Here is a 21,857-nt window from a genome sequence, read left to right as displayed (position 1 = left end):
TTGTTTTGCTTTGGATTTTCATGGATTGCTGTGCTGCTGAAAGCAATGAATATTCCATTGACTTCTAGGATCATTTTTAGCTAAAGTGAATATGGAAAAGTTACATATGCTGTGGGTTGGATTCTTTTTTGAGAAAGAGAAAGAAAGATTTGTGTTAAATTTACATGGTTGTTGTAAGCCAGCATTCAAGATGAGCAGTTTGCTATGACTCTCCAGAGCACGTACAAGAGCTTATGTGTTTCAACTTCCTATCCAATCCCATTCAGAAAACTCCAGTGAATGGTAAAGCTGAGCATAGAGCTGACTTGCTAATCATTAATATTGTCTTGTTAGTTTCAGCGGTATCCCATCTTCATTGGCAGGGGGACTTCTTTATTTTAGTTCAGACATCTGTGTATGTTCTTTGATGATGTTACAGACTGGAAAATTTTTTAATAAAAAATCTTGGAGACATTTGAATAAAGTGGGGGCTGTTTTTCCCTATTGTAGACAAGAAATAATCTTTCATTCTGGGGCTGGATTTCAAGGAAAAGGCAATTCCCAGATTTGGCAGATGTGCCTCTGCCTGGGTGGTCCAAGACCTATTTGGAAAAAGCATCAGAGCTGTAAAGTTAGACAGGGTGAATCTCATTTACAATGAGGCAGCAGAGAAGGATTCTTACCCTGGGAACAGTCAGGGCCACCACTATTTTGCAGGGGCATTTGCTATGCCCTCTAATACTTGCCGGAACCAAAATTTTATGTTGTGTAGTAAAACTGGATGCAATACAGCTACATAAGAAATAGAAGTGAGTACTTGAAAGTGGGTGTACTGGGAAATTGAAGCGACAAAATACAGTTTTCCTCTTACTTCTTTAAAAATAAAGATGTCCACTTTTTATTCTGCCATTCCAGTTAATTAAAATAGGTATTTAACCACTACACATTGTCTTCATTGTTCTAAGAAAATAAATCTACTCCCAGAACATGCTTCTGGAAACAGAATGCTTGAAATATGGTACTTGCTCTTCATATTTCTGCCTCAGTAGCAAGTTCACATTTTTCCATATGGTCCATCTGTTGAGAGCAAAAACAAAATTTCTAAATCATAAGCCATATCGTTCTAAATTGGTTTTATCCCTAACCAAAAAAACATGACTCAGATTCAAAACAACCATGGAAATTTCCAAGTAATATCTCGGGTTTTGTAAATCCCCTATTCTGTTTTAAAAAAAAAAAAATCCTAAATTCATCTTCGGTTAAAATCTGGCTATGTATTTTTAAAAAATGTATATTATAAAATATATAGTAATCATCTGGACAGGATCAGATCTTGCTCTTACAGATACTGATGTGAACTTCAAGAAAATACTCTGCTTTCAAGAGGTAACCATGTGAAATGCTCGAGAAGTGTATGAAGACTTAGTAAAGCATTGTACAGCTACATCTATGGTAGCATATATGTTCCCCACATGTATTTTAATTAAGGCCCAAGACCAAGCAAAACAAAGTCTCAAAATAGAACAGATTAAATAGGAAGCTTTGAGACTACTTAAATAAACTAGTGTATAAAATTTTCAGAAGCTTCATAGGAACATGGGTCACATTTTGAAAACTTCATAGACTTAGGAAGCCTGGATGTTACTGGCTTCCTATGAGACTGAGATTCCTAGGTCATTCTGTTCAGTTGGAAATGTGTCTCCGAGTTCATTGAAGACAAAAAGTTTTCAATAAATGCAAAATTAATACCAAAAATCCTAGCATTTCCTTCCTACTTGAAAAAATCTATATGAATATGATATCTGTTATACTTTTAGAGTGCTCTTTTGAAGTATCATACCATGAAGGACTTGATAGTCTGACTAATTGATTTCTGACTTGCAGACACGTCTCTTCTAGTGGTTTTGTTGTTACTGAAGAATGAAATTTATGTCTGGATTTCATTGGATGAAAATAATGCTAATGTCTTAATAGAAATGTGCTGCTGCTTTTCTTAACAGCAAAAGAGTGAATTATGTACTTTTTAATGATATAGCCATTTTCTATATCTGTCTTCATGTAAAAGCCTTTGTAGAGTAGAAATGGGCAGAAGTTTCTTCCAACCAGCAATTATGAAAGCAGCAGTTCCAGAGGTATTCATTCAAGAGACAGGATAGAAATACTAGTTCTGACTTAGGCAATGAACTGCACTACTGAATACTGTACTTACCATGGAAATAAAAACATTCTGTCCCACAATGCATTTGTTTGTAAGCAGTGAATGAAATGGAAATATGAGTTGTGAACCATCCAGCCATTCCTCTCCTGATGAAAAACAGTTTAATGTGTTCAGTGTCCACTGAACACATGCAAATGCTGCTGTTTGCAACTACTGTGTGTAGAGGGAAAAAAAGCAATTCTTCTATTACATATGGTTCAGTATTTTGGATTTTACCCAGTTAATACAATAAATAAATGGTCCAGGTAGCCTTTTTTAAGGCAGAAAGGAAATTTTAAGGCTCTCACAGCACAAACATACACATTTTGCTCTAGGTTGTTTGACCTCAACTTTTGCTACTGTCAAAAAGGAAAATGGTACATGGATAATGATCTAGAAAAGAAAGTTACAACAAAAAATAATGTCTGAAAACTTTGAGTAGGACGAGGTGTTTGGGAAAGGACACCATCTCAAGCTGATTGTAAAAGTACAGTCTACAGGAAACAACCTTCCAAACTGCGCTGGAAACGGTGCTGCAGTGCACATCTGAGCAATAAAATGCCTTTAGCATTCACACATCATCATAAGCAGAGAGGCTCATCTCAGCTTTCCTCTCAGCTGGCCTGCCCTGGGCCCATTCTCAAGGGCAGGTGCTGCAGCCCATTTGCTGGCAATGGTTTCAGAGCAAGTATAAACACACCTGAACTGTTTTCGGCGCCATCTCGACAGGGCTGATCCTGCTTGGTCTGGAAGTGATTTCAGCATTGTCTATACCGGTGCTCAAGTTGTTTTCATCACCTCCACAGCTGCACCAACATCTGAAAACAAGCACAGACAAAGCAAGCAACCACCAGCAGTCAGTGACAGGAGGAAAACATGAGGCTTTCAGTCGTGTTCCTTGGGAATTTGTAGAGTTGAGCCTGACGAGCAAGATGTAAAGATCCCTGTGAACTGAAAGCAAGCATGCACAGATGCCAACTTTCCAGGGACAGCTATGTAACAAGATGACAATAGCGCAAAATATTTTCACTCTTGATTCAGTAACACACATCAAAATGCTTTCTATCAAAAGCATTTTGCCTTCTATAAGATATGCAAAAAGTCTTCTGTCGTGCCCAGCAATAGCATCTTCTAATGACAGAGTTATCCTTGTTGCATTTTTCTCAGCTGAATATATCTGTGGAAACTGGGATCTCTCCACACTGCGTACTTGTCAAAAGATGTGACCTTGGCTCTGAAGAAATGGAATTCCCTTCCTTAATAAACAAATATATCATTATAGCAATCAGCTCCAAAGAATCATCTGCAGATCCTCAAAATATACCTTTATTACACAAATATCATTCCTGCATGGTTTATTTAAACAAGATATTAGTGTTTATCCCTGACACTGATCGGATCTTCTGAAAGTCTCACTTGTGCAAGGGCAGCATCCCTGTTTTTTAGGGCTAGAGGCAATCGTGGGAAAGCAGAATTTAAAATATTGGGACAGCTTTCAGCACACATGAAACTCAGATGGATAGAAGAGGAGGTGGAGGATTCTTCTGACCAACGTGCATTTGCAAATAAGAAAGCTGTTTATCACCTGACAAGTGAATTATGAAGAAATTTGAAAAAGAGGCTAGCACCATATCATCAGCAGGAGAAAAAGAGTGGGAGATTCTTGCACCATGGCAAACTCCTCACAAAGACAGGCAATAGAAGTGAGATGTGTTGAAGGAAGCAGGTATCACGTAATTTCAGGTTACATGCTGAGCAAGAGTGGAGAGAAGAAGGAGGAAGAGCAAAGATTGAAATCTACAGATACTTGGTGTGGTGGACAGTCATTCACACTTAAGTCTGAAGCACAAGAAGCCTGCATTGCTATAGTGATATTTTGGGAGCCTGAGCCCTGCCCCAGAATGGAGGATGAAGGTGAAGGAAGAATTGATAGGCAGCCGCAGAAAAGATGGGCAAATCATAGTAGGGAAATCCCTTCTCTATGATCAAGGGGAAAGCTGCACTGAAGTTTTCTGCAGAAGAGCTGATGAACTGAATGGACAGACAACTCTGGAGCTGCAAATCTTGAGAGCACTTCTGCCCTCTCATTTTACTTATTGCCTGGACTGACTTTTTATCTTTTTGTGAGCCATGTTGAATATACTTTCCCTTGGGTTTGACTTTGTCTTTCACTTTTTGGACTTTTTGTGGCTTTTCTGGGATGCTGTATTAACTATTCCTCCTCAAAGCAAACTACCAGAAGGCACAACATGCCATCACAGAAACAGGGAAATCATGGTATTTTCATAGATTTTATGTGACTAATGAAAGCAGCAGTGTAAATTGTTGTTATGCACTGCACTGCAAATTTTAAAAAAGAACTCAATTGGTCCCTTCATGAGGTGGAGTAAGCAACGAGCTGGTACACATTTTGCTAGCCATGATTCTCCTTTCTTTTTCAAAACAGACAAGCAAAAAGACTTTTTTTTTTCTCTGATGGATTTTTGCTGTAAATTTTTGCTAAGTTTTAACTTCTGGAAAGGTTATACTTTCTTGCCTCTCTTCTGATCATTTTTCACTAACACCTAACCAGGAGGTCACTTAATGCACTCGCACTCCATAGACCAGCAGATGTAAGTCTGTTAGTGCAGTGGTTTTGGTGTACTATTGCTTATCACGTTTTTGCCCTTTAGGTGCCAACCTGGATTCACTGGAGCAAGATGTACTGAAACTCTGCCCATGAAAATCCAAATCAAAGAAAGTATGTTAAAATAATCTGAACTTTGCTTTCTTCCCCAACTACAGCAACAAAATCAATAGTACTTGGTGTTTTCACAGTTCAGCTGGAACCGGCCTCTTTACTCACTAATTTATGATCTGATTTTCTGAAGTACAATTTGTACACCATGGCATTATTGACCTCCAAAATATTTCTTGTTTGTGTGATTTTTGATCTTTCCATTCATTCACAGATGCATTTGTTTTGCACACAATGGCAGTTTTTCTGTTTGGGAGACTGCTGCAAAGTGCAACCCTAAAAGACCAAACTCATGGAGATGAGTATGTACAGATCTTGTGTCCTTGCTGCCTTGTGGAAAGAGCATCCTAAAACCAATTTGGGTCTCTGGAATGGTGAATTTCTGTCTGAGATCTTGAAACACACTTTGATCTGGATTGGTTTGGTTTTGGCTGGTTTTGCAGGGGGGATTTCTTTACATTTCCACAGAGCAAATGACTTGCTCTCAACATCCTGAGCTATTTTGACACGCTAAACCGAGATTCAGTTTCTGAAAGTGAACTCACCAAGTCATATCAGTTCACACTGAAGGAGCTTCTTTCTTAGCGTATATTCACCTCTTCTCTTTTCTCTGTTTTTTTCTCTACCATTTTTTTTGTTTGTTTTTCCTCTCAGGTGCCCAAATGAATTTACTGGTGATCGCTGCCAAAACTACGTAATGGCCAGCTTCTACAGTACGTCCACTACTTTTCTGTCTGTGCTGCAGTAGAAGCATGCTCAGTCGGTGCTGCTTTCTTGTCGCTGCATCTTTCCTCCAGTTTTATTTTTTTTTAACCTGTAACTAGATTTGTTGCCTAAGGCCTAATATTGATTTTCTCTGCCTGTTGCATGAAAATTATAACAAAAAGCAATTGCAAATTATAATAAAAAGCAATCCTGGGGTTGTTTGGCATTGAGGGTATGGGGAAATGCAAGACTTAGGAATGCTGTGAAATTAATGTTGAACGTGTGATATGGACTCCCTGCTGACATCAAGCAGAAAAAGTACAAAAATGGCATTTTAAAAGTCTTTCATTTTATTTGCCACAAAACACTTATGAGTCATGTTACAGGCCAGCACTCCCTCAACCAAAGGATGGGTAGCTAGTCCTCTACTTACATACGAGATTTGCATTTGGAGCTAGAGGTTAAGGGCACCTGAAGTGCTTACATTGTTTCTAATGAGCACCTGCCGCACAGGATTAACATGTTCTTCCTCCTCATTGTTCAGGCTTCAGTGGAAAGAGCACAGAAAGAAAAAGAAAGGGGGGAGAGATGACTTAAACAATGGGGTCTAACATATTTTGGGTATATCATGGGTAACAGATGCAAGAGATCAAGGATTACTTGGCCAAATGAAAGTATCAGACATGCACATACACAGACTGCTAGAATCAGCACTGCAGTCTCATCCCATAAGGTTTCCTATGGAGGAGTGGGCTAATTATTATTACTTGACAGGGAGTAACAGCAGGTACACTCTATTTTCTCTCTTTGGCTATAGCAAAGTCAAGGGTAACATATAAGAAAATTGCTTAGATCTTACATTTAAATGCATGTGTACTACTCACAATCAATTGTGGCATCAGACTGTACTGTGATCTAAAAGCAGTATTATAAAAACAATTTTTTTTTGATGGATTACTTGCCAGCACAGAAAGGTTATAGGCTAGCTTGATTTAATTTCCATTGGTATATAGGACAAAAAGCTGTAAGCACGTGCTGGACATTTTGGAGCCTGAAGAAATGCACAGGTTTTCTCTTATACTGATGGATGAAGAACATCCATACATAATTCATACTTTCCGTCATGGAAGCTACCCTCATAAATCCCAAGAGTGCTGACTGGGGACCAGACCTTCCAGCACTCGAGTGGGCATTTTATGCCCTGTTTTAAAAGCTTTATTAGTGTGAGTTATATTTAAAAGCCTCTGGTAACTATGGATTTAAAATTTTTTATGCTATTACAGTATTTGTTTACCAAATGTTAGATTTAAGTGGCCTTTTCTGTGGATTGTGGTGAAAAGTGCTGTTAAGATTTTCTGATCTTAGAAGAATAATTTAAAAGGAGGCAGTGTAAAAATACGAGATCCATTGTTTGCTGCTGAATTTTATCTGAAAACTATAGAAGAATTGTATGTTGATTATAAATCCCTTTATTTATATTCTTTATATATATTTATATTCTTTATATTCTCCCTAGGAGAAAAAAAAATTTAGGTGGGTTTTCATTCGTTCAACCTAACTCTGGTTGGGATTTTTAAAGACACCAGATTGAGATTTTCTGAACTTGCCTGCATAGAAAAGGCACAGATGCCCTTGCCTTGCTGCAAGAGTTACGCTCAGTGTTAGTACTTAAGTTGGTCAAGCCCTTCCTCTCCTTGAAATGCAGAGGCAGGAGAACACACCACTACCTCCCTTGGGCCACTATGAGAGCCCCAGCCAATGGCTATGAGACTCTGGCGCTCCTGCCTGCCCTGCATCTGCACTACAACATCTGGTTTCTTATACTGCTAAACATCTTGAAATGACACTTTTGGAAAGGGTCCACTGAGGGCACATTTATACTTAACTAAAAAAAAAAAAAAAATGAAGAAGCATTTATATGACTTTTTATTATTAAACCCAAAGCTGACCAGAGCATACTATTCAAAAGAGAACTTCAGTGACAGTTCTCTAAAGGCGAATGGTGCATCTGAGGCTTAAAGCCAAGCTCATATTTTGCACCAAGTGTTGTGGTTGATTAATTTAGCTCTGTAGATGCAGCTTTTGCAAAGTACAGAGCAAATTGGGATGCTAAACAACATAAGTGCTAGTAGGAAACAAAAGTGTATGTGTGAACTATACAGCTATCTAATTTCACTTGCGTTCAGAAGGGTCTTTCCTCATTTGGAGAGAAAGGCAGTGGGGTGCCATGCCAAGTTTGCCTACTGATGAGCTGTTACTGTCTCAGTTTGGCTGTTAAAGAAAATTGTCTTCAGAAATCTGCCCTGGAGCTGGTATTTGAGAGTCCTGAAGTTAATGGGCTGAGGATGTTTTGCCAGATCAGAACAAGGCACCACTGGGCATTCTGGAAATGCCCTGTCTCACCAGAGTACATGGCTAACTGGCTTATCTTGACTCATCTCAGGAGCCTGGCTGGCAGACCCTGTAGTGTCCTTTTCTTGAGTACAGCAGTCACAACTGCTACCAGGCGTGCTACCCTGTATTTTTGCTGTGACTGCTTTGACTTTGAGGCTCATGGTCCACCACTGGTCCATAAGACAGCAGAAGGCAATCCACAAATGGTTGCAAAAATAGATCTGCTCCATGCAGATATATTTGCTGTGTCTGAATGTTCACACATTCTCTCCCTGAAGTCAATGAATCAAGGCAAGTGGAGGAGAGCAAAAGTAATGAGTTAACATTAAAAGTTTTGGGTAATTTTCATGTAGTTAGGCCTGAGAACTCTCATAGCATCACCGTGCAGAATGATCCCAGGGATAAGAAAGCCATGAATTAATAGAAGGTTGAGGAAACCTCTCTGGAGTTTTATCACATATAAACCCTTTGTCTTCTTAAATGTCCCTGATGGACCAAGGACCCCACCCAAAGGGCCAGTGGACTTGCTTACTTCACTAGTTAACTATTACATATGAATTGTGGATTTAGAACTGCCCAGGGGCATGCTGTGGGCCTTCTTGGGCATCAGCTGAGCACGGTCCATGCCTTCCTTCAGCATGGGCCACCACTTTAAATCATATCCATTTTAGCTCTGCCATCCCTGATGATTAAGAGTGACGGTACCAAGAGGGACAGAAGGAATTTTCTTTTTAGATGATAGCCCTGCCTCATATTGTCACGGTGAACCTCGCTGAGTCATTAAAGGGAGAAAGAGTTGAGAAAAGCTCCAATATTCTAGAGCTAGTTACTGTGTGATGGCCTTGATTTTTCAGCCTTTTCATATAAACTACAGGTCTTCAAAAGTCTGCCTTTAGCTATTCTACTACCTCAGTATTTCCCATTTTCTATATATTTCTCAAGTAGTCACATCTGTATGAGGGTAGTAGACAATCTTACCTGAAACTTTCATTTTCTAAAGCCTTTCAGCACCCTAAATTGTACACTTTATGTGCTGAGACCAAGACTCCTAAATGAACAAACAGATTTGAAAAATGCCATTGTCCATCTTCTGCTCAACATTAAAAAAGACAGGTTTTCACTATAAACTGCTCAGTTAATGTTCACTAAGTACTGAAATTGCTATGACAGGATACTTAAATTATGAAAGGACAAATTTTCCATGCTTCTGAGATTTGAACCAGTTGTCACTTTTACAGGAGCCATAGGACTTAACACATCAACTTCAAAACCAACTTTGCAACCTGAGTACTATTGAAATGAACCAGATTTTGGATCCGAAGTGGAATCTAATGTCACACAGAGACCGTATCCCTGTCCCTCAAATAGAAATGGCTGACATACATATCTGCTCTGTGATAGTTTAGGAGATTTGAGTTTGTTTTCAATTGAAATTGCATGAAGAAGAATTTATATTTTTTTAGAATTTTTCGTTACCCACAGACAGAAGCATGACACATTGATGCTTCCGAGTTGAAATCGGTCTCCCTGGACCTCTCTGCTGTTTCAGTTGATCCAATGGATCCTTCCTTTGCCAAGCGCAAGGTCTCTGCAAAAACCTGAGGTAGTGGTCACCTCACACTGGGCGCCATGTCTCCAGGCTACCCACCCACCTGTATCCATACAGTAGCCATCCCAAAATATTGAGTGCCCAGCAGCTGTGGCACGCCACTCGTAAACAGAGCATGCAGGTCTGGAGGATTCTGTTCCACATTTCCAGGCACCATCCTCTTGTTCTGTAGACACTGCATCTCAGCGGGCTACAGTATATCCAACAAGTTGTAATTTTAAGTAACTTTGGGGGGAAAAAATTGCTTCCTAAGTATTTTTTCTTGCGATACTGGCACGTCCCCCCAGCCACAACCAGAATGAAAACTGAGTTGTTAAAAATGATTAATTGTATTTGTTCTTAGAGCACCTCTAGGTTCTACTCAATAGAAGCCACACTGCATGTAAAAAGTATGCAGAAATATCAGGCTAAGTAGGAAAGTATCAAAAATAATCACCTGTTTATAAAATGAGAAGTATTGGGACATTCTGCTTATCAGATCTAGGGAATGTAACTAGGAATACCATAGATAAGTAAGAGCTACATAACATGTAGGTTTGAATAAGCAATGCATGTTTCTTCAGCATGTTTTTTTGTTAGGCCTTTCAGCCAGAATACCTTCCCATTTTAAATACCAACTTCCTATTGAATTATATGAAATAGAAACTGCATGATATGAATGACTTCCCTAAAATGAAATTACCTTCAAACTAGGTGTCTTACCTATAAGCAAGCATAATTACAGCAATGTATATGCATGGGCATGTCATTCATTTTACTGAAGACTCAATCAAGCTTTCTATGCAACTAATGTATATCGTTAGCAGAGTTCAGGTAGGCATGTGATACTGGCTCTTTAGGAAGAGACCTGGATGGATTCCAACTTAACCCTTAAGATGTTACTGATTGGCAATGCAGAGTTGACATTCCCCATGTGTGCAAAAGACATTAAAAAATCAATTTGCCGTGAAAATTACCATTGGATTTAAATTTCACAGCACACAGGAACAAAAAAAGGCAAGAGCTACCATGGCTGTGGTGTTGGCCCCATGGGAAGGGTGTCCTAGGGTACCTGCTGGGGGGAAGCTTGTGCTCCTCCTTACCCCCAGCTGCTGGGGCCTGGGAGTGCTGATGTAGGTGTGTGATTTGTGTAAAGGGATCAGGCCCTGCACCCCAGGGTCCATCCAGCTGGTCAACAAGTTGTTCTGCCAACGCAGCACAGTCCAAAGACAGGGAAAAGGGGTTGGCTCCTCATTTTCCAGAAGCTGGAGGCCTGCTGCAGTCAATTTGCAAAGCAGAGGACTCCCACTGCTGAGTAAGCACTGCCAGCTACCTCCAGGTCACAGCCTACAGGAGCAAGGATATGCATTCTGGGGACAGAAGCAAGGCCAGAAGGGAGAGCAGTGCATAACCCATTTGCAGGGGTGTGCTGCCCTTTGTAGAGCATCCCTTTGCTGTCATGATCCCATGTGAAACCAATCAGCCATTGCACGTGGCATCCTCAGGCCATAGCCCTGTTCATCTCAGTAAGATCTTAAGGGTTAATGGTTCCTGCTGCATTCTCTGGACTGTGGCTGCTCAGATGCCCTGCCATGTATACATATTTTTGTGTATAAGCCTTGCAGAACGTCTGGTCACATAGCTAAAAAGGTGCACTTGAGCACCATCCATGTAACCATGCGCCCCCTTGTCCTGTTTCATGTGCAGACACAGAATAGCTGTAATTCTCATATGTAATTTATTTTTAAGTACAGTGTATTGCTCTTTTCTGAAACTTTTTCCTTTTTCTTTCTTTTTTTTGACAACTTTCTGCATTGGCAGAGCATCTTGGGATTGAATTTATGGGTATGGACCAATCATTCCTTTTAGCCTGCAGATTCTAGACCCTGAGAGATAAACCCCTTTTTATTTTTTTTTCTACACCTCCCCTTTTCAATTCCTAACCAATTTCTTTATGCTTTAGAAGGGATCATACAGCTATAACAACAACCCTTGTCAAAGTGTTAGTGGAGATCAGTTCACTAAAATGGTAATAGTGATAGGATATTCCAGACTTAAGGAGTTCTAGGAATTACTGAAGTGATCATAACATAGTGTACATTCCTTTTTCTGCTGTATAGTTTTGGCTGGTTTTGACATCTGTTTTTGGTGAGTTCTTCTAGGGTTGCCAGGTTTTGGAAACACTGTATGTTTTAGGCAAAATTACTAACTAGTGTATTAAAAAAGAGAAACTTATGACCACTTAAAATTCTGCAAATTTGCAGTGTTGAGCACTGATTTTCAAGTGAAGTTTTATGTCTAAACCCACATCTAGGTGGTTACACATTATGTGTATATCAGCTGCCTATAAATATATGTAAATTATATGCATATATACATTCCTTTCCAGGTCTGTAAATTTGAAGTGGACTGAAAGTTATTTAGGAATTTAAATAGAAGTTTACAGCTAGACTCCAGATCCTCAAGTCAGCATATATATATTCAATATTTCTAAAACTAAACTCAACAAGAACATTGGCAGTGGGTACTATTTTCATATTTCAACTTTAAATATAGTGGAAATTGATCTTTTAAGTCTTAGTCATGAATAGACTGTACTCATCTAACTAGCTGTTTGTATTCAGGGGTACAAATAATGCATTTCTTGAATAGGCTAACTTGAAATTCAGGTCAGTTTTAGTTTGGAATTTCCTATAATTGTTGGTAAATGAAAAAAAAACAGATGATGAGGCAGTTTTAGTTCACATTCTTATTAAAAATGCCCCCACAATATGTCATTAGCTTAAGCTGTGAACTATGGAAAATCCATTACAAGCCCAAATTTAAAAAATCACTCACAGCCCAGCTTATTTTTGTTTTTATTATTATCCTAAGGTAGCATTAGTTCCCACACATAAATATTAGATTGTAGTGGAAGATATATGGCTACATTAACACATGAGGAGTTAAATTAAAATCCTGTTAAAAACTGACCTGCAAATTTTGCTTTATATATGAAATTACATCAGCAGAACAATCTCTTGGAATTAAATTCTTTTAAAAATCCCTAGCTATCTGTAAGAAGAAAAACTTTAAAACAGAGCAAATTTAAGACCTTATGTATCATCAGTTTTGTATAAACAAGAGTGATGTGAAATTAATTGCATAATATGCATATTTGAAAGGCTGCACATTTAATATCTTGACTTAAGTCATACATTGATTTGATTTTCATATCATTCTATAGGGAAAAAAATTATTGAAATTATTTTTAATACTTAACAGGCTAAAATCTTTCTAAATTCTCACGGCACATACAATTCTTTACAGACTTTCCTGCAAGGCTGCTATAATTTTTTTTCAAGATAGTTTGATCAGCATGTATTATTTATCTGGGTGTCACTAACAGACTCTGTAAATGTTAACACTGGTCAGGGAGAGAAGGTAGTTTTGAGGCAAGATGTAGTATAACCACAAGTGCCCCGCAGAAGTTCTTTGCAAAACTCTTCTTGGCCTTAAACAGAGAGTCCAAGGCTTCTCTTTGAGGTACCATGCCATCTGCAGAGTCTTGACCAGGATCCCAGTCCTGTCCAAGCTGCCAGCATCCCCTGTCACCCACATTGGCCCCTGCAGAACAGCAGGGCATCCCCCATTTGGCCCCTGCTGTCCCCTGTCAGCCAGGAGCATGGCCAGGTTTACATGAGAGCTTGCTGGTTTGCTGGGCATGACATGCCCAGGTGCATGTGCCTTCCTAGGCAGACCTTGCCCCCAGAGTTTGAGGGAAGGCATGGCAGCACCACCGTTCATGCACACCGTGCCAAGCTGTATTGTCCTTAGGGCCTTGTTTCAAAGGGCACAGAAGGGAACTGAGGTTATAAAAGCAGATCCAGGGGTTTAATATCCCATGCCCATCAAGACCTGTGCTATCCCAGAAGACGTGCTGGTGCTAGGACCATTGCTCAGGGCTTCATCCCCCATCCCCTGCAGTGAGTGAGCACCCAGAAACGCCCCAAGCAACAAGCCTCGGCCCACTGGCAAACTCAGTCAGGCCATCACCAGCCAGCTGCCCAGCTCATCTGCAACAGCCTCAGCCTGCAGCAAACCTCCTGGAGTCAGGGAAATTTTTCCTTCAGGGAAAAACTGAGCAGGGTGTCCACTGTCAATTAATCTTCTACTTCCTCTCCCTTGGCCTCCAAAAAAAAACGGGTTGATATGTCATTGTTCATTTTGCTTTCATAAGCTAACAGCTGACAGCATGACAATTTTAAAAAAATAATAATAATTCAAAACATTTCAAATTAGCCCCTAAATTGCTTAGCACAATTCTCCTGTTTCCTGTGACATCCTTGTAATACACCATTTCCATGGCTAACTAATAAGCGCTTTCAGAAGGGGCAAAAATGGGAAGGGGATCAAGTGCCACTAACTAGCCTAGGCGAGGAGTTATGCTGTATGAGAAATCCCTTCACAATCTGCTTCAACCTTTTTTTTTGTCCCCAAGCATTTCTTTCTGTTTTTTTCCAGTTCCAAGCATGCTGTGCCAGGCCTGCAGTTGACTTCTCTACCCTTTTTTCCAGTCTTTCCCTATATTTCACCTTCCTCTTTTTCTTTGTCCTGGTTTGGTTTGGTTGGAGTTTCAGCCCTTTCTTTCTTCCCTTTTTTGACCTTCTGTTTTTGGAGTTATATTTATTTTTCTTTAATACATTTTTACAGCATCCTAGTTTTACCAAACTCACTTCTTCTCTCCCCCTTCCCCCCCTTTGTTAATAATTACTGCTATTAATTTTGTCTGACAGTGCTCATGACCTGTTTGCTGGTGTTTGGTTTACAGTGGGTTTGGCTTGTAAGATAAATTTGTTCCATGATGTAGTGCGTTGTATCAGAGAAATTAAGATTTATTTTTGGTTTTTGGTTTGTTGCATGGAGTATTTGCCGCTTGCCCACAGTGACTTTAAAACAAAACTCAGGAAGCACATTGGAGGGAAGGCTCCCTGTTCAGTAAGGAGTATTTTCCCTTGAACTGGTGTGTCATTTATGACAACACATCGTTTGGACAGGGACATATGGCACATGTGAGAGACCATTGTGCACCTCTGTACCAGTCCCAGATGTAAGTCCCTTCCAGCAGGAATAATGCTGGCATTTATCCCAAAGGTAGTGCAAAGCTGTGCAGCTCTAATTCATTCATTTATTTTTAATCATCTGCTGGTATTCTGACTGTGGTCAATATTGTAGATCACTACTGGTCTGTCTGCTTACTCAAAAATAAGACTTGACTAAAGTTAGACATCCATTTTTTCCTAACAGCAGGAACACAAATCCACATCTGTAAAGCGTCAACACAGAATGCGCCTCTGTTTCAGAGCTCCTTACGTAACATTTCCCCAGCAGAGCACTCAGCAATGCTCTCTGCCAAGCATGAGCGAGGCTGGAAAGCATCAGTAGCTCCAGCCCAAACATTAGCAGTGCTACTAACACCTTTATAAAAATGAAATATCTCCGATGAATGAGATCGGTAACAAGCTGTCATCACTGAGCAGGCTGCCACCCTAGATAGAGAATTCCTTTGTTGGTCACAAGTGGATACAAGTTGAAACTCTGCATTTCTCTCACACAAGGCACTGCTGGTCACTGATACTGCTGTGTTTTAGGAGGAGCACTGGAGAAAGAGTCTGAATTTTATGACCAGAGCTCAAAACCTGTCTTCATTTCCATTGGTGATATAATTACAAGCCAAGCTCATGTCTCAAATGTAGAAGAGTATTTTGAAATCTCTCCTGTAAAGACAGCTGAGATATAAATTGACATGGGACCAGAGGGATATTGGATATGAAAACAATCCAAAAAAGATAATAAGAAAATAAATTTCTCATAAGACCTGTAAAAATGGCTTTCATTCCAGCTGTCTTTGCAAAACTTCCAAAGCATTTGCAAATTCACATTATTACCTTAACACAGTGCATTTTTATTTCCAGCAAATGCTGTGTTTGTCAACTGTGAAGTTGTTTCTTAGATATTATTCTCGTTGGCTTTAAAAAAAAAAAGTGACTTTTGACTGTAATTGTTGTTATCCCTAGTATTGTGTTAATAGTTTGTGGTGTAGTCCTGTTCTCCTTGCAGTAAATAATGAGTCTGCCTGAAGTGTGGTGGCTGTGTCTCGGTGTGGCTGTGTGACTGTGCAGTGGTTTGTAGCATGACAGCAGTTGTGTGCTCCTTGCCTAGCCATCCTCCATGTTGTGACTTTCTCTGTTTTTGTCCCTTTCTAGAAGCTGAGGAACTGTACCAGAAACGGGTGCTGACCATAACTGGCATTTGCATTGCTCTTCTAGTAGTTGGCATCATGTGTGTGGTGGCCTACTGCAAAACCAAGTAAACTTTTCTCTTCTATTTTATATCTGTGGTTGTTGGTCAGGGCCTTCCCAGTTGATTGTAGCTTCTCTGGGCATAAGGTTGCATCTGGGTTTCTCTAGAGGTGAGCTTAAGAGACAAACCTGTGACCAGGGTGCTCTGGTCCAAGCCAGATGAATGTAGGTCTCCATGTCCATCAGCAGTGCAAAAATAAGACAGGTATCTGAAAGGTTTCTCAGTCTTTTTGGCAATTTTTTTCCTTTTTTTGTTTGTTTGTTTGTTTGTTTTTCTATTGCCCATTTCAGCTGGTTTCCCCAGCTGAAAAGGAACAAGCTCCAACATTGGAATCCTGTTGCTCTCCAGCAGTAAATTTTATGTATAAGCCTAATTTGTTTGTACTTGAGACACGATTAATGATGCTAAAAGTTACTATACATAAAAGGCCAAAAAATTGAACACAAAAGTGCTCTCAATGCAAAAGTACGCATTTAAATGCATTCTGTGAGTCTCTAAATTCCTGGGGGTGGCTCTCAAACATGCATGAGGCACTCTGGACCATAAATTACACAGAACATCAGTAGAATTTCTGCTGCCAAAACTTCTGTCTGCTCTTATAAATCTTCCCACCAAAACACAGAAAACCCTTATCATAAATATTCCACATTTGTATAAACGTGATTTACTGTTACAAGGCTTGACTGGCAGTTGGACTGTTGTTTTTTGTTGTAAGCCTCTCCAATAATGGATGTGTTAACAGCAGGGGAGGAGAGAGATCATTTGTCCCTCTCAGTAAGAGTCCAAACACATATACATAACTGCTCCCACCCATAACCTTGTGCCAGTGGTCAGTGGGGAACAACTGAAACAGTAATAAAAAATCAGATCAATTACTGCTTTTAGGAATCACCTCCCCATGTATTTCAACAAACATTTAGTCAGGATCCTGAAGTATGGTTTTCTGCATAAAGAGCCCCCAGAATCCATCAGAGGTCTGGATAGTTTTTTTGCCCCAGACATCAGCAACCACTGTGAACCAAAAGCTAAGTGTTTTCAAACACAGCTGGTGAGAGGACCATGCCAGGATATGGCCCTCCAAATGCAGCAGTCACGCCAGACTGTTATCTGTGAGGTGATTTGCATATGCTCCTTTCCCTGAATAGGGGAAAACTCAGAACCAAGAGAAATCCTGGAATGGTATTAGGAGAACAACCTATGTAGTAGCTTAGATTTTGTTGGTCTCCTTGCAAAAAATACTGCTGATAATTGCCAAGGCAGTATCTTCAGACACTGAGTCTTAATTCAAAGGTACTTTATTTGCAAATCATTTACATGAAGAAAAAAGCTTCTTTAGTGAAGTACACACTAACTTTCCCATTATTCTTTCTTCTCAGTTTTGTGGAGTAATTTCCTTTTTTTTAGTGTCCTTTTGCTAGAAGATGAATAGCACAGATAGAAGCGTGCAAATTCAAATGCATTGGTCACTGAAGGTGGGAAGTAATGCGGTTTTCTGGGGATGGATTCCCAGGTTACATGTGCCAGGATTTCAGTCCTATAGTAGACAAACTCAAACTCCTTCTAGAACTCACTTTCTCTACCATGTAAAGGAATTCAGGTTGTTCTCAGCTCCCAAGGTCTCCAGAGTCTCATTAAAGGGAGCTGTGAAATTGAGTTAAAACCTTGCTTGCATGTTGCTTCTCAGCCCAGCAGGTCTTTTGGTAGTTCAAATGTCTCCTGGAACTGCACTCTCTATACACCTTAACTACTTACATGTCCTAAGATGATGCCTGGTTGTCCTCAAAGCACAAAATCCACATGGATCACATACTGTATCCTTCTGAGACAAGAGCATTTCCAAGACAGATGTATCTGCGTATGCCATTCATGTGATGTGACATAAAGTAAGCATTTTCCACTACCCAGGCACATATACACAGAGAAAATATGTAAAACACTGTGTGTAAAGTCATGTTTTCATTGTCTTTAAGCATTCATGGCTGTCAAGCTTCAGCATATTTATTGCCCTCCCTCAATCCTCCTTTTTGTAATGCTTGGAAGAGTCCCCTTGAGTTCAAAACAGGATTGAAAGTAGTTATATCTTATGCTGTCCTACCCTGCCAACACTATCTGCACTTCTGCATACGGCACAGGAGTTTTAAGTATTTTAGATTTTGCCACAGCCAAAGTCATATGCATTCCGCAGTGTGTTGGAGCCTGCATCCTCCCTTCACTGCTCCGGATTCTGTGACAGTATGGTGGAAGTTCTCCAATGTAATGAGAGAAAACTGGGTAATATTGATAAATTTAGTCTGAAATTGAATAGCCCTTTCTCTCGTTATTTATTTTGGTGTTCTATTTAGTGTGTTCTGCATAGCCTTCACAGTGCCAGGTTTTACTATGCTGTAAAAGTTTTGTTGCTGACAGCTTGTAATGATCTTCTGAAAATTTCTTCTGAGGAGGGCTGGAAGGATTACAGAATCTTGGAATCATTTAGGCTGGAAAAGACCTTTGAGATTGTGTCCAATCTTTGACTGGCCACCACCTTATCAACTAGACCATGTCACTAGGTGCCATGACCATTTCTTGAATACCCCCAAGGATAGTGACTCCACCACACCCCTGGGCAGTCCAAAGCTTAATAACCCTTTACATGAAGAAATTTCTCCTGATGTCCAACCTGAACCTCTCCTGGCATAGCTTGAGACCATTTCTTCTTGTCCTGTTGCTACTTGCCTGGGAGAAGAGGCCAATACCCACCTGGCTACAGCCTCCTTTCAGGTGGTTGTAGAGAATGATAAGGTCACCCCTGAGCCTCCTTTTCTCCAGGCTAAACACCCCCAGCTCCTGCAGCCACTCCTCAAAAGACTTACATGTTATTAGCAAGTGGGGAAACAGCAGCTAAGGACAGGAAACAGTAGGAGCATCAAAGTCAGCCAGAGATCATATCATTAGTACATGGGTAGTTCTACTAAATGCATTAGCAGCCATGGCATCCACCTGCTAATCACTAGGTTCCAGAGCAAATCTGATGTTGCTGAAACAAAACCTTCCAGAGCTGCCAGGAAGTCTGCAGGCTCAGGCCTGTCTCATATATTCTCACTTTGGATTTCTGAGGCTTCCTCTGCGCTCTTCAATTCTTTAACACATTTATGTACTTGAAGTACACTGTTGAGGTAAGGGATGAATCCCACCAAAAAAATGTGTAACTGCCACATCACAAAGACTGTGTTCCAGTGTCTGCAAGCAAGCCCTGAGGCACAGACACCTCGACTCCATGCAATGAACAGAGAGGCAAAACTCAATGGGCTGTCAGAAACCTTGCCTTGGCCCTTGTGAGGGTGTCAAGGTGACTGAGTTAAAATCTCTCTCCCCTCCTTTCTGAGTGCAGAAAAGAGCTCCGCCTGAGACAGGGCATTGCTTAGAAGTAGCTTCCCTTTTTCTCTCACTTATTCCCATCCCTCTGTGTCCTGCTGACTCCTGGAAGGGATCCCAAATATCCTTCCCCCTGTGCAGGTCCCCACAGCTCCAGCTGCAATTAGACCTGTGGTTTTCAGAGTTACTCTGAGCTCTAGCAGCAGTGGAGAAAATTCTGGCAAAAAAAATGATGTTATATTATTATCACCAACATCAATATGCTGAAAGGTGCAGCTGCTTTCCTTTTGTCTATTAAAATCATTTCCGTGTTTCATGCACAGGAAGCAGAGGAAAAAGTTGCATGACCGCCTTCGGCAGAGCCTGCGCTCGGAAAGGAACAATGTGATGAACATGGCCAACGGGCCGCACCACCCCAACCCACCGCCGGATAACGTCCAGCTGGTGAATGTAGGTTTCACTGCCCATGTTTCAGCCTAGGCTACCAGTGCCACAGGAAAGCTCACCCCACAGCTTTTAAACATCTACCTGCTGGAGGCTGGGGACTGATTTCTCTTGGCTTTCTCCACACAGAAAAAATTGCTACCGCAAACTACTGCCATCTCCTCCATCAGAGAGTAGTATTTTTGGTGTAGCTGATGGTAAAGGGGCATTGCCTTCCCACGTCTCTGTCTATTGGGACTTCTCATTCCCTTTTTAGATATGTTTTTATAGCTTGATTGGGATGCAGACCTTTGCTACTTTCCTCATTTGTCTCCTTCTATTTTGAGTCTAGATGGGCTATGTACACAGAGGTGTATATGGATGTGCCAGTATGTGTGTTGGTATGGTTTCTGCATGTATTTAAGTGAAAAAATTTGTGCTTTGGCACATGTAAAAGACTGAAATCTGGGAAGGAGGGATTGGCAATTATGTATACAAATGTGCTGTGAGTTACAGTTTGTAAACCTGAGGTTTGTCTGGGTTTTTTCAGCAGTACATTTCGAAAAATGTAATCTCCAGTGAGCATGTCATTGAGCGAGAAACAGAGACCTCGTTTTCTACAAGCCACTACACCTCAACAACACATCACTCCGTGACAGTCACCCAGACACCTAGCCACAGGTACTGGAGGTAGAAGGCAAATGGCAGCTGTAATATCTGATCCGTTGCTGTTGCAAAACCAAAAAGATGTGTAAAACAACAAACCAAGGAAGTTTTATGCTCCTTTCATAGTGTTTTCATTTTAAGACTAATGGTATTTGATGTCATATCACCTAATTAATTATCTTCACAGGCATTTACAAAGACCTTTATTGTCTGAATGGCATTCCAATACTGTCACAGTGAATTTTAGTATATGCAAATTGCTAAATCAGTGACAGTTCTGATGACTGGAAAGCCCTCCTTCCCTCTCCTTTTATCGATACAAGCAAAATGACCTTGATGCCTGTGGATTCATACAATTCACTAAACTCTGCAACCCCAGTTACCAACCCAAAGGTTATGCTGCAGATCCTGTGTGACAACAGAACCCTTCTTTTCCTGGATAAGCTTCTGCTCGTACACATTTGCCACCAAAGCCCACTCTCACACTCGTCCTTTCTCTTTTCTTGGTTGCTGCTCTCCAGCTGGAGTAATGGCCACACTGAAAGCATCCTCTCTGAAAGCCACTCGGTGCTCATCAGCTCTTCCATGGAGAATAGCAGGCACACCAGCCCAGCAGGGCCCCGGGGCCGCCTTAATGGCATCGGCGGGCCACGGGAAGGCAACAGCTTCCTCCGGCATGCGAGAGAGACCCCCGATTCCTACCGAGACTCTCCTCACAGTGAAAGGTAGGACACACCACCTCACTGTTTTCAGTTGGCAAGGCCTGGTGTTTTCCCAGATGGTTTCAAAGCTTGGGGGCAAAGGAGAAAATGCAACAGTGCACCTCTTCATGTAGGGCATATATCTCCTTATTCATAAAGGTGGAGAGCTTAGTAGTAGTTTAAAGCCTACCAAAAGCATTTCTGCCCTTCTTGCCTCTACTGGATTTAGTCCTATTAGCCAGCAGTTCACACTTGGAAAAGCTCCATTGGAGTAGTTAGTCAGAAATTTCCATTGTAAAGTATAAACAGAACTTTGCCAATTACCAATTTCTTAGAAGATGCAAGTGAGAAAACTGAGAGATTTTGTGGGGAGAAAGTAATGTATTGATCCACAGATGGAGGGCACTAAGGACTCCTAAGCAGTATAGAAATTATGCCACCACCTACTTTCTGGAGTATTCCAGCTCCTAAACCCTTTAAAAATTCCCCTTAACCTTTTATTAAATGAAAGCAAGGAACACAAAGTGCAAGCCAGAAGGACTCTGGTCATTATTAAATCAGGAATAGTTATAAATGAAGCTGACCAGGAGTTTTCCAACCAAGTAACTTTTTTTCTGAAAAGGCTGGTTCATCAGTTCCTAAGGTCTGCCTAGAAGTGCATCAGTTGCAAAAAAACTTACTGAAAAAATCCTTCTCAGGTTTACACTAGCATTTTACTTCAAGATGGCCCCAGAATAGCAAAAGAAAGACTGAGAAGAAACAAGACATTTA

At 40.6% G+C, this 21,857-nt stretch overlaps 1 protein-coding gene across 16 annotated transcripts in view; it reads left to right on the top strand.

Annotated features, from left to right (window-relative positions):
* The window catches only part of NRG1 (neuregulin 1), a 432,712-nt gene that overhangs the window by 304,805 nt on the left and 106,050 nt on the right, over positions 1-21,857 (top strand). For 9 of the 16 annotated variants that reach the window (XM_048291890.1, XM_048291888.1, XM_048291885.1 and 6 more), the window contains 6 exons: positions 5,568-5,626; positions 11,422-11,445; positions 15,846-15,948; positions 19,620-19,746; positions 20,270-20,400; positions 20,907-21,110. In XM_048291890.1, the coding sequence (XP_048147847.1) occupies positions 5,568-5,626; positions 11,422-11,445; positions 15,846-15,948; positions 19,620-19,746; positions 20,270-20,400; positions 20,907-21,110 (648 nt within the window). Of the gene's footprint in view, positions 1-4,848; positions 4,917-5,567; positions 5,662-11,421; positions 11,446-15,845; positions 15,949-19,619; positions 19,747-20,269; positions 20,401-20,906; positions 21,111-21,857 lie in introns of those variants that run through there. The other 7 variants (XM_048291881.1, XM_048291880.1, XM_048291883.1 and 4 more) reach the window with 5 other exon arrangements.

The sequence above is a fragment of the Corvus hawaiiensis genome, chromosome Z (genome assembly GCF_020740725.1).
Source record: "Corvus hawaiiensis isolate bCorHaw1 chromosome Z, bCorHaw1.pri.cur, whole genome shotgun sequence".
Classification (NCBI taxonomy): domain Eukaryota; kingdom Metazoa; phylum Chordata; class Aves; order Passeriformes; family Corvidae; genus Corvus; species Corvus hawaiiensis.
This window is presented reverse-complemented; position numbering and strand designations above follow the sequence as displayed.